At 44.1% G+C, this 20,866-nt stretch overlaps 1 protein-coding gene across 1 annotated transcript in view; it reads right to left on the bottom strand.

Annotated features, from left to right (window-relative positions):
- The window catches only part of LOC147707977 (amine sulfotransferase-like), a 240,302-nt gene that overhangs the window by 125,124 nt on the left and 94,312 nt on the right, over window positions 1-20,866 (bottom strand). Inside the window, exon 6 of the mRNA XM_086926804.1 lies at window positions 9,478-9,661. Coding sequence (XP_086782930.1) covers window positions 9,478-9,661 — 184 coding nt within the window. The remainder of the gene's footprint in view (window positions 1-9,477; window positions 9,662-20,866) is intronic.

Genomic DNA, 20,866 nt, shown 5'->3' with positions numbered 1-20,866 from the left:
TATTCACCTCCACTGACCATATTAGGTATAGCCACACAATAGAACTCGCCTGGACTGGCCACTCCATTGTCCACTTCAATAGCACCAGCTCACGGACCTCTGCCTCAGTGTGTCCAACACCTCTCACCACAGCTGGAGAAACTTCTCAAAGGACACTTGGATCAATGCTCTTAATTCCACCCCTCGATCTTCTCTGACAACCTAGACCAGAATGTCTGAAACTTTAGCAACTGGTTCACCAACTGCACCAACATTGTAGCTTTCATAGGCAACAAAACCCACATAAAGTCTACCAAGCAGACTAGCTTCTACACTGAAAATCTCAGAACGGCTAAATGACACTGTAAACAACTGGAAAGGAGATGGCACACCAGCAAGGACACGATCAACAAGACCACTTTAAAAACAGCCCTCAACCTCTTCCACAGACAGCTAAGTGAATCAAATAAAAAGACCTTAGCCTCACACATAAAATCAAGCTCCAACAACTGCAAAGAACTCTGCAACATCATCAAAGAATTCTACAACTCCTTAGCTGCAACAAACAACATTACCCCCTTCCAGGAACTCTGCAACAACTTTGTGAACTTCTTCCACAGCAAAATCGCCAACATCTACAAATACTTCAAAACCCTGGCTAAGGCCACAGACTTCTTCAAGCAACACAACAGCCCTGCTACCACCTCAGACATCCAACTAACTGAATGGAGCCAGCTCACCCCACAGGACAACGCCTCAATCATGAACTTGATCCACTCAATGGCCTCAACTGACCTATGCTCTAACCACATCTTCAACCTGGAGACAGCCAGAATCAGCCATGTACTCACCACCATGTTCAACACCTTAATTGCCATGGCTACGATCCCCGTGGACTGGAAACACACAGAAGTCAACACCCTACTAAAGAAGCCATTGGCAGACCCCAGAAAACTCAAAAACTACAAACTGATCTCCTTGCCTCTGGCCAAAGTATGAGAAAAACCATCAACCAACAACTCTTCTCACATCAGGAACCTCCTACTTGACTCCTCCAATTTGGATACCGCAGCAACAACAGCACCAAGACAGCCCTCATCAGGGCTACCAACGACATCTGAGCCCTACTCGTCCATGGGGAGACTGTAGCTCTGATGCTCCAAGAACTCTCTGCAGCTTTCGATATGGTCTCCTACCACACACTCATCAGAAGAATGCACAGCAAAGGCATCCAACGAGCCGCTTTCAGATGGTTCGCCTCTTTTCTCATCAGGAGAACACAAAAAGTCCCACTTTGCCCTTCACCTCCAAACCCAAGGAAATTATCTGTGGAGTACCCCAAGGATCCTTGCTCGGCCCCACCAACTTCAAGGGTAAGGAGTCAGAAAATCGAGTTGGAAATGCCTACTTGAACTAATATTGAGTGCAAAATATTGAGATACATAAATCGACTGCAAGAATGTCGCGGTCAAGAATATCGAGTTTAAGGTAAGAAATATTGTTTTCTAAAATATAGAAGTGCCTACCATGGGTGCCCCCCAGTGCACATACACCCTCCCCCAAATGGAGGGGGCCCGCAACTGGCTCCCAAACCCAATGCCCGCCCACATTTCCATGGTGGCATCACCGCCATGAAAAGGCCTCATCCAGGACACATCCTAATATGGCGGACGGTGCCTGCTAGGCACCGCCACCATATTAGTGCCCCTTTTCCATCTGCCAGGGAATCGGCACGATTGCCTTCGGTGGAAAAGCAGCAGACAGACTTTGCGTCCGCCGTGATACCCACCGCCATCCTAATTAATGCTCAGTGACGGTGGAAGGACCGCCACCACCGGCCCGGCAGGGGCGGTCCTTCCACCATCATAATGTCCCACTTAACCCTCTGCGTGCGTTCGTCGGGCAACCGCATCGGGTAAGCGGTTAATTATAATTAATGTAGTAATATTTTGTATTAATTAATATTTATTTATTTAATATTTTATATTGCTAATTGTGGGAATTAATTTATTGTTAATTATTTTTGAATTGGTTGATAATTATTAATAATTAATTGGTAATTATGCTGTGTCATTTTTTTAGGAGCGGGTTGTGGGTTGATAGAGTGTAGGGTTGGTAGTAATATGATTAATTAATTGTTTAATAATTAATATTTATTTATGTAATACTTTGTATTGTTAATTATGGGAATTCATTTATTAATAACTATGTATTCATTGGTTGTTAATTATTATTATTAATTGGTAATTATGTTTATTGACTTATTTTTTAGGAGCGGGTTGTGGCTGATAGGGGAGTAGGGTGGGAAGTAATTTAATTGTAATGTATGTATTAATGTTTTTAATATAATATTTGATCAATTTTATTTTATAGTGTTAATTGTGTAAATTATTTTATTAATTATTATGTATATTTTGCTTGGTAATTGTTATTAATTAATTATTACATTGATAATTAATTATTTTAATTGTATCATGTTTTACGAAATTGGTGGTGGCCTTTATAGGGGAATATGGTGGGAGGTAATGTATTTATAATTAATTATTTATGCTTTAATTAATACAAAATAATTAATTGATATTAAAATATTCCAATTGTGTAATAATTTTGATGTGTTAGTTGTGGGGTTTATAGTGGTAAATGGTGGGAAGTAATTAAAAAAAATGATTAGTTGTTAATTGATATTAATTTATTAAGTATGGAAATTGTGTAAATATTTTTAGGTGTATGTTTTGGTGTTTATTGGGGTATAGGGTAGAAAATAATTTAGTTTAAATTAATTAATCATTACTTGAGCATTAATATTCATTTATTAATTGATAAATATTGTTGGTAATTTTGTATTTTTTATTTCAATTGGACATTGAGGTTCTATAGCTGTAACTTTTGGTTAGTACATTAATTTTCATCTTTTTAAATATGTGTTTTAATTATTAATATTTGTTTAATTGATCATTATTTGTGTTAATTATGGAGGTACAATTGTTTGTTTAATTTAGATGTGTGTTGTAAATTGTGTGGTGTTATAGGGTAGGAAAATAAAGATTACATTTATGTAATTTTTATTTTTTGGATTAAAATTAATTTCTATCACAACATATTTATTTGTTTGTACATTTTTGTTAAATTAAAAAATATATATTTTTATGTCAATTTCAGATATTTGCTACATTATAATATTTTCATCTATGTTTTGTTTTTGTTTTTTTAATTATATTTTGTATTGTATTAGATATTTTGTATGTTTTTAAATTAGAATTTTGTTCTGTGGGAATAGTCATTTTCACCCCTCCGCTATCTAACACTTTCCCTACTGTTGCATTCACAGGAGTGGGAATAGCAATTTATACCCTTATGCTATTCAAAACTTGCCCTAGTGTTGCACTTGTTGGAGTGGAAATAGTATTTTTTACCGCTCCGCTATCCAACACTTTCCCTACTGTTGCATTCGCAGGAGTGGGAATAGTAATTTATACCACTGCGCTATCCAACACTTCCTAACTGTTGCACTTGCTGGAGTGGGAATTGTAATTTTTATCACTCAGCTATCCAACACTTTCCCTACTGTTGCACTCATTGGAGGGGGAATAGTAAATTATTCCCCTAGTCTATCCAACACTTCCTCTACTGTTGCACTTGCTGGAGTTGGAATAGTAATGTTTACCCATACACTATCCAACACCTTCCCTACTGTTGCACTTGCTAGAATGGGAATAGTAAATTATTTCCCTCCTCTATCCAACACTTTACCTACTGGTGCACTCATTGGAGTTTGAATAGTAATTTTTACCCCTATGCTATCCAACACTTTCCCTAATGTTGCAATCGCTGGAGTGGGAATAGTAAATTATCCTCCTCTGCTATCCAACACTTTCCCTACTGTTGCATTCGCAGGAGTGGGAATAGTAATTTATACCACTACGCTATCCAACACTTTCCCTACTGTTGCACTTGCTGTAGTGGGAATAGTAATTTTTTACCCTCTGCTATCACTTTCACTACTATTGCACTAAATGTAGTGTAAAATGTAGGTTTAAAAAATATTACATATATAAGTATTTTAATTTATATTATATTTGTTTATGTTACAGGTGTATGTATATATATATTATATATATATATATCTTTATTTTCTAATATATTTCTAAAATTTTATAATTAATTACAATTATTATTTATTAATTATTTTTAGGGAAATATATATATTATATTTTATAAATGTATGTTTAATTTATTTTTAAATTACATTTATTACTTATACCCCCAGATGCATCAAGAACCCATTTTGCTATTCCTTATTAGCGAAAAATAACGATTTGCTAATAAGGAATAGCAAAATGCTATGCATGAAGAAACCACTAAAAAAATAGCGATTTCTTAAATTTCCTTAATTGCGACTCGCAAATTGCGAGTCGCAATCAAGAAATACCTCCCCATTCATTCCTATGGGCCTAGAGGCCCATAGGAATGAATGGGATGACATTCTCAATTTGCGATTCGCAATTAGCGAATTGCAAATTGAGAATGCAATTTCAAGGGTGCAGGGGTGTCAAAAGGACACCCTGTTACACCCCTGAAATCTGCATATGGGTACATCTTTGTGTAAAATGGAACTTTGTGTGTAAAATGGAACTTTGAAAAATGCACTTTAGTGCATTTTTCGAAGTTTTTGCAAATTTCCATGAAGTTCAACTTCATGATAATTTGCGACCCCTATTAGCGAATTCGCTATTTTTTTTACTTTAATCCATTGCATTTAAGGAATCTCAATTTGAGATTCCTTAAATGCAAGCAATCGCAATTTTGCGATTTCTTAATTTGCGATATTTGCATTTGGGATGATGCATCCCAAATGCAAAATTACCGGTCGCAAATGGTCAGATTCTGAGAATCTGCCCCTTTGCGACATGATTTTACCTTGATGCATCTATGAAATAATTGTTAAAATTTACAAAAAAAACAATTTTTTAATTAAAAGTATAATTTAATTTATTTTAATTATTTTTTATATTCCTATAAAAAACTGTATTTTGTACTTCGATATTTTTAACAACAACATTTTTTTCCTGGGATGTTTGTACCATTAGGAAGATAGGAGGTCGATATTTTTGACAACGATATTTATGTCCCAATATTTCTTTAGGCCGATATTAGTGTTGTTGATATTCTGTCAGTGATCCTACCTCAAAACTTATATGAAATCGCTGGCCAGAATCACCAAAACCCACAGATTCAGCATCATATTTTATGCCAACAACACCCAGCACATCCTATCCCTCTCTGAAGACACCACCAACATCAAAATCAACTTTCACAACTGCATGACAGATTTTGCCAGCTGGATGAAGGACAACTGCCTGTAGCTCAACTCGGACGAGACAGATGTACTGATTTTCGGAAACAAAAGCTTCCCATGATTAGGTATCCTGGTGACCCTCAGAACTCAGACCTACTCCTACCCCCACATGCTAGGAACCTAGGCATCATTTTGGACAACAAACTAAACATGATGGCCGAGGACAACTTTGTCTAATCCTCCTGCTTCTTCATCCTCTGTATACTTCATAAGATATTCAAATGGCTACCCCAAGCTCAAGACACACCATCATCCAGGCCCTCATCTCTAGCCGACTGCACTACTGCAACACTCTCTATGCAGGGATTGCAGCTCACCTCCTCTAAAAACTATAGACCATAAAGAAGGTCACAGCCAGACTAGTCCTGGATCTCCCTAGATGAACTCACATCACCCCTTACCTTGAAGAACTCCACTGGCTCCCTGTGCAGAAAAGATGCAAGTTCAAGCTCCTGACCCATGCATACAAGGCCCTATACAAATGTGGACACGCCTACTTGAACCACTGCCTGAACTTCCATCAGTCCACCAGACACCTCCGCTCTGCATCCCTTTCGCTAACCCTCACCACCCGCATCCAATGTAGCAGATGCAGAGGTCGCTTATTTTGCTACCTAGCAATGAAGACATGGAACGAGCTACTGTTTCATCTATGGACCTTCTCATCTCTTTCAGAGTTCTGTTATTCCCCGATGACCTGGCTATTTGAATATTCAACTGGATCTTGCCAACACTTGGATACCCTCATGGGTGACCAGTAGTGCTCTACAAATCCATTGATTGATTGAAAGCTAAGAAGACTTATGTTTGATTCAGACTTCTCGCCAGGGTCATCCCAAAAATAAATTGCCTTTTCTCTCCTGTTTTCTGAAATCATGTTTGTTAGCTCTAATACTCTATGGACTTTACTGTTAACCAGTGATCTGATGTCCGAGGGGGTGACTACAATCGTACTCACCCCCTCGGACATGGGAAAATTGGCTAACACCCAAGTGCCACATTTAATTTACTTTTAAAGTGATGCTATATATACACAGAGGGCCTGAAAATTCCATTTTACTAGTGTACCTGTACCACTTGTTGTGCCATCTACTAAAGTAGGACTTTATTATGTCTCAGACCTGCCATTGCAGCCTGTAGTGCAGTTTTAAAATGGGAGTTCAACATATCAAAATAAAGCTATTGCCAGAACTAAACTGTCCTTTTAATGCATATAAGCCTTCCTACGCTAGTCTCTAAAATCCCAGAGGGTAGGGTGTATTGTGCTTAGAAGGTTGGACATCTGTTTTTAGGTTTTACTTGGCCTGGTAGTGAAAAACTCCTAAAGTTGTTTTTCATTACTGTAAGGCCTATCTTTCCCGTAGGATAACATTGAGTTACCTTATTACATTTAATAAGGGCTAATCTTTGATTGGGAACAGAAGGAATATCATGGTTGGACAAAAAGATAATTGTAATTTAAAATCCTCTTTAATGGCAAAGCCGTAATTTAAAATTCTTTTAATGTCAAGGTCAAATTTTAAGCCAGAATTCGGAAAATCCCGCTTTAGAAAGTTAGCATTTTTTTAACTTTCCTTGCCATTTGATGACTACTGCCAGTGTCCTTTGCCACATCACTGACTTATGTATTGGACTTTGCATGTTCATTCCTGACGGGGTGTCAATGGGTAGTAGATGTTGGCAGGATAGGCCACACTGCTAGGATAGCTGGAGGCAGAGCTTTTCCTTTCCATACTTACACATCAAATGGCTGCCTCCAGCACACACACAAAGGAATCAGTCACTAGTCTTTTGTCATCCTAGACTTCCTGGAGCCTTAGCAGGGAAAGAAGGAACTTTCCAGAACCAGATGTGAAGGTAGTCTAGAATGTTCTCCCAATTAAAAGGCTAGGAACAGATCAGGGGCGTAACACTATTTGACCCTGAGTGCAACTCTCCAGTACCCTCTTGAACCTGTGGAAGCCTTAAGAAAAACTGCCAGGATTCCCAGAGGACTGCTCGGCTGCTTGAGGCCTACCTTACTGAGTGATCCAAGGACAACCAGAGTGACTCAAAGGGCTAGTGTCCATAACAAGCTCCCCAGACCTTGAACACTGCACCTGGCCTCTGTTGTTTTGAGTCCTGACTCTCCAAATGGTGCTCACCAAGTCCTAGGCCCTTGGAAGTGGTGTTGAAGGTGCTGTTACTGCCTAACCCTAAAAGTCGTAACTTAGAAAATGTTTCTTCAAAATTGGCCTGAGAACCTATGGAAGATCAGGACCTACCTGCCTACTGATCCTCCCAAGGTTCATCGCTGGTTGCCATGACTCCTAGTTAGTTCCCCCTACATTCTCCTCCACAGCCGTAAATCCTGTTCAGCAGGACCTATCAGCAAAGGTATCCAGCCTCTTGGATCTCTCCTCAGCTACAGCCTACAGCTTTGTCCACACTGAAGATTTATGACTTCCAAAAAATTGACAAAGGTAGGAATCTTCACCCGACTCCTTTCAGTGGTTCTCTGATGATGACACCTTCTCAGACACCGCTGGCTGCCTCGCCCCAATGAGCTTTACCTTCTCTGAACTTTTTTCAGAATTTCTTCCAAGTCAGAGTTAAGCCAAGACCAGACCCAATCCACCTCGTGCATCTGACCTACGCTCTATTGCGTTCAGCCTTAAGTTTTTTCTTTGACCCAGTCTCCTGAAACCAGTTCCCCATGGTTAGAGATTGGTCTTTTGGGTGCTACATTCCACTAAAACACATTAAAATTCATAGCTTTGTTTCTACTACTAGGATGTAATTCGTTTTGGTGCCATTTTATGTATGAACATGTATCCAATGTTTCTAAATCGGTTTGAGATTTTTCTAAATTGGTTTGAGATTTTTCTTTTGTTGTGCCTTATTACTGTTTATGTGCTGCATAAATACTTTACGCCATGCCTATAAGTTAAACCTGACTGCTTTCGTGCCAAACTACCAGAGGGTTAAGCACAGGTGAGTTTAGCGACTTCGTGTTCACCCTGACAAGGATTGTGATCGTTGCTTGAGGAGGGTTTCACTCCCCTCAAACAATCATCTAATTTCTTACTATCTCCAATTAAGAAATGTAAATCACTTGCTGATGGAATTTCCCACAGCAAATGATTTATCTTATGTTTGTATTGCATTCTGTTTTATAAGTGGACACATATTTATATGTTGTATCGCTTTTGGAAACAGGCAAACTGTAGGTACAATTCATATTTTTTGCATATATCCACAAAATAGGACGGGCAGTTGGAAATTCTATTATTGCATGTATGTTTATATTGGCACCTAAATAGAGCCATCACAGCTAGAGAGCATCACAGCACTATACAAGCTCATATGGAAAAAATGAGGGGCATATTACCAAGCACTAGCGATAATTATCGCTATTGCTTGGTTAGAGACAAAAATTTACCGCTGAGCTGCGGCAATTTGTACCGCAAATAAACCTTGGTATTACCAAGGTTTATCGCAAATGCGATAAAAATCGCTGCAATGCATGAATATCGCTGAAAAGTCAGCGATATTCATGCATTACCAAGCTAATGCTCTTAGCCATGGTATCCACCTCCCATTGGATAACATGGCTAAGAACTGCTCAGGGCAGGTGTTAGCTTTTGGAGATATTCGCGCTTAGCTCGAATATCTCCAAAAGTTGGTAATAGGAGATAGCGATGTTAGCGACTGTTTTCAGTCACTAACATCTTGGCACGCCCACTTTGCATGTCATTAGTGATAAATATCACTGACATGCAAAGTGGGGCCCAAGATGGTCGCTATCTCCTACAAGCTGTCGCTAACTGGTGTTAGTGACAGCTAGGTAATAGGGAGATAATTTTATCTCCGCTTTTTTGGCTTTCAAAGCCAAAAAAGCGGGGATAAACCCCCTTGATAATATGCCCCAAGATTAGTACAGGGATTCAGTTCCCTTCACGTCCTGTTATCAGGTATGTTCAGGCAATTCTTCTAGCAAATTAGAATTAACACCACTTGCAAAAACATTGGGGCTCATTTATGGCACTTTGGTGTAGGGTAGCACAGCAAGGCACCTTGCTGAGCTGCCCTACGCCAAACTGAAAGGGCATGACTGCACCGTATTTAAGCATTTACAAAAACCTACTCTTTTTTAGCTTTACCTTTGCGAAGATAATTTGTTTTTTTCTTCGTTTTTATAGTCTCGGGACCAACATTCTCATAATTTGCCAGAGGATCATTTTTCATGTTCTTAAAAGTTGCTCGTTCCACAACGGCATCCACTGTTTGGTCATCCAGGTCCTTTCCAACGAACCTGCATATCTTCAGTACGGCCCCTCTCAGATCCTATAATTAACACAATCTCGTTACTGTGGCTTGAGGGGTTTTAATCAGCTGAAAGAGAATTAACTGTATTTATAGAGTATTGCCCACCAGAAGTCATCAAAGATTAAATAAATACTTCCGTCTTGATGTCAAGTTATCTGACATCAAGCTGTTTCACCAAAACAGAGAGAAGAAATTGTATTAATTTGACAGATCTTCGACTCAAATGACAAGCAGGGAAACTGAAACCAGTCATATGCAGAAACTTGATAATACTTTTGAAACATGGTATATGTGTCTATTTGGGCAAACCACACGCTGTGACAGAGTAGATGAACAAAATGGCAACATTCACTCGGTATCACTGACTGATCAATTCTTTGTATCCGATCTGAAATTGCATTTTTGGGTGTATGTGCATTTTCTGCAGCTGCAGCTTTTGAATGTAGTGCCCGCCCTCGTTCTTTGCATCAGAGGGACAATTTGCTCAGCATGTTTTCAAATTACTTTACAAAATAATTTCGTGTATTGGGATGGTCTAACCCTGGCTGGTGGAGTGTTTTTTTGTGCTTGTCTACTGCGCCAAGATGCATACATTTCTGACTCGTAAACATCCCATAGAAAAAAAATGTACACAAATCTTAAACTTCGTTGTATACTCCTGCTTAACTTTAGTTACTCTTAGTAGTTCAGCTAAACCTCCATGTCATGTGGGAGAGTTCCAAAACCTTCCTTCTTTAGAAAAAACATATATTCTTATCTTTTACAAACACAAGTCAGGTCAAGTTTATTTTGATTCGGAACTCCTACGGAGGTCCACATAATTATACACTACAGGTGAGAAAAAAAACGCATTTCCTTCAATAAAAAGTTTTCCTTATTACAAAGCTGCTTCCTTAAAATACATACTATACAAATGCAGAGAAGAATAAAATGGTCAATTAAGACAGCAAAGTGTAAATTGCAATCCACAAAGAACAGGGAGAGACAGAACATTCCTAAAAAGCAAAAGTAAATATAGTACAACGCATATACACCAGGATGAGACAAAGTAGAAATATAACAACCTAATACATAACATTAAAAATTCCTAATAGATATCCAAAAAGTTAGAAACAAAATCAATGAATCCAATTACAAACCATTTCTTTAGGTGTCCATGGTTGGGAAGGGGTGGTCCCTTCCGTACCCCAGGGCCCCACCTGGAGGCTAACAGGTGACAAGGGGCCTGCTACTGGCCTCCAAAGTCCAATTCCCACTGCTGTTTTGCCTCAGCCAGACCATTTCAGATAGGTTGTCCGAATCGGTCATTGTACTAGCTCGTTCTGAAACCATCTCCATTGGGCTGTACGAAGCGGTTCAGAACCGGATGGCTTCCCTGCATCGTACTCAGTCATCTGGAAAGGTGACCGATCCGGTCGCGAACATAGGTCCTGAAATGGATTCATAGAATCCGCATCACGTTTGGAGCGTTTCCTGACAACATCGTTATCAGCCCCTTAATAATAATAAAATACAGCCTCAGGTATATGCGTACAAATCATTTGGGAGAATTTTTGCAAAACTACAATTCCTGAAGAAATTGCAGGCTAAGATTTTCCTTGTCTTGACACACTTTTCACTATGTACACACACATTCTATGCCAAGGTACTACTCTTTCTGCTTCTACAACACAGAATTCAGAACACTGCAGCAAAATCATTTATCCATACACATCACATCAGCCCTCAAAGCACATTACTGTTTTCTCATTGACATATGTTCAACATCCAAATGACCATCCAAAAAAAAGGTTCAGTCTTCATCCAGTTATTGCAGAAACTAGCACTGGCTGTACCTGACTCACCATCCCTCTTATTATAAAAAAAAACATGAACCATTAGAACTCCTTTTTCAAACAAGCAGCAAGACTCTGGAAATCACTTACTTCCAGCAAACATGGAAGACCATTTGGAATTCAGGTAGACAATAAAGCCTTAGGGCCAGATGTATGACGTGCACAATTGCGCTTCGCAAATTGCGAGTCTTATGCGACTCGCAATTTACGAGGTGCAATTTTGCATGTACAAAAGTGTGTTTAAAAACAGTTTGCGACCACCATGTCTGGGACTGCTTTTAAATACAGCAGTTTTTTAATGTTTTTAAATGCAGCCCGATTTCCTTAAAGGAAAACCATAAGCATTTTTTTAAAAATTGAAACGTTTTCATTTAATTTTTTAAGGGCAGGTAGTGGTCCCTGGGACCACTGCCTGCCGTTAAAAAATATTTTTAGGGACAGTCACAAAATGGAAGGGGTCCCCTGGGGACTCCTTCCAAATTGCGACTGCATTACCACCCTTTGGAAGAGGGTGGTAATTTCAGAGTGTTTTGCGACTGCAATTGCGGTCACTAAACATTTGTACATTGATTTGCAACTCGCAATTCCTAAATAGCGAGTGATAAAAAAATTGCAACTCGCTATTTAGGAATTGCACATAGCCCATTCACATTTTGCATGCACAAATTAGTCATAAACCTGTTTGCGCATTTAAAATGTGGTCCTACATCTGGCCCTTTGTTCTCTCTAAGATGATGCTTTAAGGACTACACTAGATCACTTGCAATGGCTAGAAGATGTGGACAATACAGTTCTCAAGAAGATATCAGTCCTAAGCTGTAACCAGTCAATGATGTGAGGCACAACAGGCATGACCATTTCACTTTCTCTTTTTCCCCACTCCACAGCAGGTCACTGTAAAAGAACACTATAATAGCATAATTCTTGTCCTCGCAACATGAAAATATTACAGACAGTGGCAATTGCAAACATAAATTTCCTCCACCAAAGAATCCTCATCACCAGTTAAATATAATTATGATAACATTCAATGCAGAAGCAGTGCATTTCGGGGCAGCACTCTAGCTCTCCCCCCATGGGTGATTATTTAAATGGGGGTGCAGCGCATATAGCATGAGGCAGCCGTTTGTCGTAAGGTGCATGCAAACTCTTTTTAAAACTGTTCAAATCAGTTTTTTTTGCCTTTTATATTATTGTTACTTACTTTGTGTGCAATTTAATTTGAATTGAATTGGTGAAGCATACTTGATACGACCGGGGGCAAGCTCTCTCTACCTGACCATACCATACAGGAAGTCACAGAGAGGCCGGAAGCTGTGCATTTCGGGACAGCGCTCTAGCTTTCTCGCTCATGGGTGATTATTTAAATGAGGCCCCGGTAAAGGCACGCCTAAGGCAAGCCCGTCTGTGCCCGTCCGGACCGTGGCCAGTGCCAGCCCTGCTGCCCGTGGCTTGCCCGGTGGACATTTCTGTTGGTCTAGGGAACAACTACTAATCATGAATATCAGGGACTGTGATTACACTTTCACACTAGACTGCGTGGGGTCGAACCAACAAACAGACTGCAGTGTCTGCTCTTATGCCAGGTTCCCTGCTTTTCAAGGATGCACATTCCATGAACCCCGACAATCAGAACCAGACCCACCCCCTCCCCATAAGGGCCTGCCTGATTAACTTCAGATCCCTCCGTACACTCTGATGATATCTGTCTCTCCTTGAAGGCACACTTGTGAGATGTACCCAATCTGTCTCAGAGAAAGCTCCAACCCTGACCTCACTCTAGCCATTCTGACTGGATATCAGCTGATTGGGGTTAATAGGGCTGGTAAGAACACTGGAGGCGGGGTCTGTGATTTTTAGAGAGAGCTGGGAATGTTCACACAATAAGATTGAAAACACAGGCTCCTAAAAGCTATGTTCTTCTGCATTAAAATCGCAGCAGGTCTCTCAATGGCTGGCATCTTAGTTCATAGACCCCGAACTCCCCAGCCTGCCACCTGACAGAACTATACAATATAGCAGCTGACCTTTTGCTCATGCACACCAGGTTCACGATTTTAGGTAATTTTAACATCCATATGGACAACAACAATTGCACAAAAGCTAGTCAATTGGCCGAAACATTGGATGGACTCAACTTGACACAGCTGGTCAATGGCCCTACACATGCTGCTGGCCATACTCTGGACCTCATTTTTTCTAATGATCCTAACTTGAGAGTAGCCCCTCTCTTATCCCTCACTTGGTCAGACCACTTTTTAATACCTTTCAGCCTGGAGTTGAACTACCTCATTTCCGGACCACATCAAGTTCTAGAGAAAAAGGAGAATGTGGCCCAATGTCACCAGAAATAGTAAGACACCCGCACTCTCAACAACACTACTCCAATTGTCTGCTAACCCTGACAAAGACTCAGTACACTTTAACAGCTGGATGTCTAAGGCCTTAGACATTGTTGCCCCCCTCAGATCAGTCACTTCCACTAGGAAGAGACCATCAGCCCCATGGTTCTTCCCTGAACTCTGTGTGGAGGAAAGTCGCTGTAAAAAATTGTAGCACTTCTGGAGACAATCCTTTGACCTCACTGCCAAGCTAGCTTACAGAAAAGCCTTAAAAAATGTTCACAAAGTCAAGCACAACACTATGAGGAACTACTTCTTTAATAAGATCAGATTCGCTGAAAATTCAGCGAAAACAGTATTTAAAATTGCCAAGATTTTACTAAACCTGTTGCCTTTGCCAGCAAGGTACTCCCCACCAACTCCCTTTGTAAGGGACTGTCTGACGTTTTCCAAGACAAAATCCAAGCTGTCCATACCACCTTCACTTCCACCTAGACTACCTCGGAGCCCACTTTCCCGCTCGACAATAATGATGCGCTGACCAAATTACACCCTTTCTCTCTTGATGCTTCCTTGCAAAAACTATTAACGTGCAAATCTGTGTCACTGGGTGATCCCTGCCCGGAACAGTTTTTTAAACTCTAGGCACTATGCATTAAAGCCCCACAAAATCAGATCTGGCACACCTCCCTGAGCTCAGGTATTTTCCCAGCAGTGTGGAAACAGCCTTACCTCCTGCCGATCCTCAAAAAAACAGATGCCGACCCCCAGAATACAAAACACTTCAGACCCATCTCCCATCTCCCTGCTTCCGGCACTGGCCAAAATTCTTGAACAAATAGTCCAAGAGCAACTTTACGATCATTTAGAATCTAGGAGGCAATTCCATGACTCCCAATCTGGCTTCAGAGCTGGCTATTGCACGGAGACCGCCCTCCTTGAAGTATCCGAGAGTGTCCGCGAGACTGTTGATCAGCGCAAAGCAGCTATGCTTGTGCTACTCGACCTGTCCATGGCCTTCGACACAGTTACCCACTCCATTCTCCTGGAAAGATTAAGCGGCCCAGGCATACAGGGCACAGCCTTGTCCTGGATCCGGTCCTTTCCAGAAAACCGGTCACAACAAGCCATTTTCCACCCTTTCATCTCTTCTGAGAAACCCCTGCAGTGTGGGGTTCCCCTGGGATCCTCATCGAGTCCTCTCCTCTTTAACGCCTACCTCTCACCACTGGCGGCTCTTGTGGAATCCTGTGGGGTGTGGGTGATCTCCTAGGGCGATGACACCCAACTGATGTTCTCCTTTAAAGATCAATCAGAGGTGGCCTTTGCCAACTTCGGATGGTGTCTGAGTAAGATCCCAGCCTGGATGACACTGAACTGTCTCAAGCTTGGAAGGGGAGCTAGCTCGCGACCAAGATGGTCGCTTGATGGCCAGACGCCGGAAATCCTTCACTGAAGTGAAAAAGACGCTACGTGACAGAGGCCTGCCCTACTCGATGCTTTTCCCCGCCAAACTGCGGATTGTGGCCGAGGGGAAAACGTGTTTTTTTGACACACCCGAGGTGGCGCGAGAATGGCTGGATGGATGGAGGCAGGTGGGCCAGCCCCAGCGCCCGCACAGGGACCGCCAGAACCAACGCAACGGGAGGACGACGGAGCACCAGCCCAATAGCCCTACAACTGAAGAAGGAGCCGCAGGACTAGACTCTGATCTAGAGAGAGACCCTCTCGACTCAGGCCAACCTGTCAGGGGTTGATTGACTGTGCTACATTTAAGCCGGCACGCTTGCAGCCCTTGGGACCTCGATGCTGATGGAGCTGAGTAGGGCGGGCATTGGCCGGTGCCTGTGGGGGACTCACCAACCCCACGAGCAAGTAAGATAGATAGGGATGGGACTAAGCACTCTGCCAAGTTGGGGATGCGGGCGGGACATCGTCCGTGGAGCAGGGGAGCAGGGAGGGGGTGGGGGGGGAAAGTTGTAATGTTATGGTTATCGTTATTGGTCATCGCTACTTACATAAGGAACACAGTAACACTGCTGGCCGTCTACACTTGGTGCTCCGGCACACATCACTGCATAAAGGTTGCGCCACACGGCTGCACATTGGCGTCACAGGTTTTGAATACAGATGGCACAACAAGAGCAAGTTGCACCCACTGAGGGCGCCCCTGCGATGACAATGGTATCCCCACTGAAACTGCTTACGTGGAACGTCAGGGGACTGGGGGATAAAATTAAAAGGGGATTGGTGCTGCAAACCATCAAACGCCATGGGCCTGACTTGGTTTTGCTTCAGGAAACACACCTGGCGGGGAACACATGCAAGGCACTAGATAGACGCGGGTACACCATGGCAGTACACGCTGAATTTACTACGGGTTCCAGGGGCACTGGGATACTCCTTAAGAAAAACTCACCCTTTCTGGTTCATAGCCACAGGACGGATGATCAGGGACGTTTTGCGGCGCTTTCTGGCCAGTGGGAGGGGAGAACCCTCAATGTGGTGTCAGTATACATCCCCCCGGCTTTACACTCTACAGCACTGCCGGCACTTGGGCAATTCCTTCTTGATCTTCCGGAGGGTGACATAATCGTTGGGGGGGACTTTAATGCCATAACAGACCCCTTGCTGGACACCTTTCCCATACGAGACCGCCCGGGAGGGGCTGCTGCGCTTCCTGGCTTCCTGAATGCACTAGGCCTCACGGATGCTTGGCGTCAGCTAAATCCCACGGCAAATCAGTACACGCACTACTCCTCCACACACAACAGCCTCTCACGCATTGATTTCTTCTTCCTTTTAGGGATAGGATTGGGCTCCATAGATAAGCTTGAAATTCTGCCCAGGGGCATTTCTGATCACTCCCCAATATCCCTCCACCTTACCACCAAAGAGTCGAAGCGCGCAAGAATATACCCGATATATCCTAATTATTTACAGATCCCTGGAGTCAGGAAGAAACTCAAACTGGCCACAACACACTACTTTACCGAAAATGTGGGAACGGTCTCCTCGCCCTCGGTGCTCTGGGAGGCATACAAAACGGTCCTACGCGGTGCGGCCATAGCGGCAATCACTGGGCATATAACAGACTCCAGAACTGAACTTGCGAACTTAGAATTGGCACTTCACGCAGCGAACACTGCCCACATGTCGGACCCCACCCCTGAAACCGCTCATACGTTACACCTCCGACAGCAGCAACATCAGGCTCACCTCACAACGGTCACTAAGGGGCATTTAGCAAACACCGCACACCGAATATATGACGTGGGAGATAAGGCTGGGAGGATGCTGGCGTGGTTGGACAAACGGGGCGGCAGTAACAGAGGAATACAGAGACTATACGATCACGGGGGCCAGATACAGACACACCCGGAACAAATAGTACGCACCCTAGCACGCCACTTTCAGGAAATATACACCCCGGTACGGTCCGTCACGGAACAGGAGGCAATGGCCTCGCTCGAACACATCACTATCCCTGAGCTTTCACACAAAGCGCAGCAAGACCTCGAAACAGATCTGACAGAGGGCGAAATCCAATTGACGATACAGGCACTACAATCCGGCAAAGCCCTGGGGCCTAACGGCATACCTGTAGAGTGGTATAAAGCGACAGCCTCGGTGCTGGCCAGACCCCTGTTGGATATGTACACTGAAAGTGTAGAGAAAGCATTGCTCCCACTCGATCAGCGCACGGCCACGATCGTGGCCATTCCCAAACCAGCCAAACCACCAACTGAATGCACCTCATACCGTCCCATTTCCTTACTCAACATTGAAGCGAAGATATTGGCGAAACTCCTGGCCAGTCGCCTGACCCAACACCTCCACACTTTGATACACCCCGATCAGTCGGGTTTCATGCCTCACAGGAGCACAGCACTGAACTTACGGAGGGTACATGGGGTGCTGGCGCGGGCGCATCTTCTTACGGACCAGGCTGTGATACTATCCCTGGATGCCAGGATGGCGTTCGACCTGGTGGAGTGGGAGTACTTGTTTGCTGTTCTGACCCGCATGGGCTTCGGCCCGAAGTATCTTGCATGGATACGGTTACTGTACGCATCACCGGTTGCGCAGGTGGTCGCGAATGGTCACATTTCGCCACCATTCCCACTGGGGCGAGGAACCAGACAAGGGTGCCCGCTATCGCCCCTTCTCTTCGCATTGGTGCTGGAACCTTTGGCAATCCTGCTCAGAGCAACACCACTGTTCCGAGGCATCACCTGGGAGGAAGGGTGGGAGGATAAAGTCTCCTTGTATGCAGATGATATGCTGATATACATGGTCAATCCCACCGAGGGGGTCCCTGCCCTACTGGCACTGTGCGATGAGCCCGGCAAGGCGTCAGGTTATACCCTGAATTGGTCCAAATCCATAATATACGTGCTCAAGGGCCCGGCCCCAATGTTACCTGACGACTGTCCCCTAACGATAACTTCCACCTCCTTTAAATATCTGGGTATTTTCATTACTACTGATGCTGCGGAATATTATACCAAGAACTTGCTGCCACCTCTGGCACGCTTACGTGCAGACGTCAAATTCTGGGCTACACTGCCACTGACCCTCCTCGGGCGGGCGGCGCTATATAAAATGATGGCTCTCCCGAGGTTTCTCTATGTGCTTGAGAACTCCCCTTATATCGTGGGCCCGCGATACTTTAAACAAGTCGCTGCACTGGTATCCAGCTTGCTGTGGAGCAATGGCACAGCGCGAATAGCGCATGATAAATTGGTGAAGGGCTGGTATGAGGGGGGAATTGCGCTACCCAATCTCCAATTATATTATTGGGCGTCCCAACTTAAAATAATTAATCATTGGATCCACATCCCACGGGGAGACCCGGCATACAAGGCGGATTGGTCACAGCTGGGAACAGACGGCATGCTCGCAGTGTTGTACAATTACTCACAGGTTAAGAACCTACTCGGTCCGACGTTTCACACGGCGACACTATGGCACACAGCACAATCGCGGCTGGGTTGGAAGGGGAAGATCACCAGGTTAACACCATTATGGGACGCTAGAGTGCTGGGAAACTTAAGGTCCTGTAAGGGATTCACACAGTGGGACAACATAGGGATTTCGGTGGTGGGAGACCTTTGGGACGGAGGCACGGTGCTTGCATTTTCCCAACTCCAACAACAATATAGATTAGGCCCCACTGAGACATTCAGATATGTGCAGATCCGACACGCTCTACTACAGGCAATTCCACCTGACACCACACTCCCAGACTCGTCACCACTGGAGGACAGGCTACTGACGGAATTTATGGAACAAAAGGCAACCTCTCTCCCGTACAAAAAACTAGTTAACAACCTACCAGACCCCACACAGAAGCTTAAAGAGAGGTGGGTTGGGGAACTGGGTGAGATGGATGATACAGAATGGAACGAGGCGCTTGCATCACCACGAGAGGTAGGCATATCGGCCAGGTTCCGCTTAGTGCAACTCAAGATTCTACACCGCACTTACTACACCAGAACACTTCTACACAAAATACAGAGGGCGCCACACCCATACTGCCTCAGGGGCTGCGGGGAAGAGGGTACTCTGCTCCACACTTTGTGGGATTGCCCACAGATCCAAGACATCTTGAAGCAAATTATGCGCACTGTATCCCAGGCCATTAAAGTATCAGTACTGCCTGAACCCCGTAAGTGCCTGCTAAACATTTGGGACCCTAATGACCTGGACAGATGTGGGCAGCTGTGTGTTACGTTGGCTGTGACAGTGGCCAAACGAGACATTGCACAAAAATGGGGTGCCCCAGAACTGCCTACGGTAGCTGGGTGGATCAGAAATATGGACCTCCTAATGGTGAAAGAGAGGGCAGTCTATGTGCTACGGGCCTGTCCCCGCAAATAGAATAGGGTGTGGACGCCATGGAACAAATATAGGGGAGAACCATGTGCACCGTTGCCGGAAGGCGAGGATTCGGAGTCAGAGGACGATGAGGACTAGGCGGAGTGGGTCTGCATGCTGAGTGCTGGTGTGTGCCAGGAGGGTGCAGGGTTGTAATATTACCTTGGAAGTAGTACTGAACATGTGAGATGGCCGACTGCTGACTGTATAAGGACATAACCCATTGCCAAATGATGACCTTAGTTGGGTTTTATTGTTTTTACTTTATTTAAAAGTTGACAATGTTAGGAGCGGGTAAATGTATCAAGAATGAGCTACTCATGGACTAACATGTGGAAATAGTATGAATATGTGACACAGCCTGTGTATATCAGTTACTCATGACCGCTCCGTGCCCAAATCAGGGTGGCGAATGTTATATGTTGGAACACGATATGTTTTTTCCATTCTCCTGATTGCAAATACCATTGACACGCAAATGTGATCTACATATGTTTATGTGAATATGTCTTTTTCCCTCCTGACAATAAAGATTTTTCCAAAAAAAAGATGGTCGCTTGAGCCGAGAGCTACGACAGACTGCTGCACTATCCGATCAATATCCTGCAGCTGCCATAACTGTACACGTCTGTCGGTAAGCTGGCGAACGCCTGAGCCCTTGCACAACCCCCGCAGGAAGAACAAGCCCTCTACCTGCTCCTGGGGCTGCGATCGACAGCTGGTCCAAGGCCGAATGCGCTCCTGGGTGCGGCGTGGGGCCTGACTCTGCCCAGAGGGCCCCTTTCTCCCTCTGTTTGTGGAGGCAGTGACGGACCGCTGCGGTGCCTCCACTGCGGAGGTGGGGACGAACGCGCTCCCTTACACCTCGACACTGGTGATCTGGCCAAGGTGCTGCTTGCCGGTGGATCGAGCGCCGCCGGCCCTGTGGAGGTGGGAGGGCTGCCGCCCGAGTGCAGGCGTGAGTGAGGCACAGGCAGAGGCCCCCGGTGCCTGGAGGAGGAGAGCTTGGGCGTCTGGTGGCCTGCGGGGAGCCTCTTCCGTACCGGTTTGGTTAGCCCTGTGGAGGGGGGCGCTCCTATGGCTCCCCGGGCCCGCAGCAATTGCTCTGAGGACCCCTGCGAGGTGGGGCGGCCCTGGTGCTGCGGGCTGCTTCTGCTGAGACAGAT

Source organism: Lissotriton vulgaris, chromosome 6 (assembly GCF_964263255.1).
Source record: "Lissotriton vulgaris chromosome 6, aLisVul1.2, whole genome shotgun sequence".
Classification (NCBI taxonomy): Eukaryota; Metazoa; Chordata; class Amphibia; order Caudata; family Salamandridae; genus Lissotriton; species Lissotriton vulgaris.
This window is presented reverse-complemented; position numbering and strand designations above follow the sequence as displayed.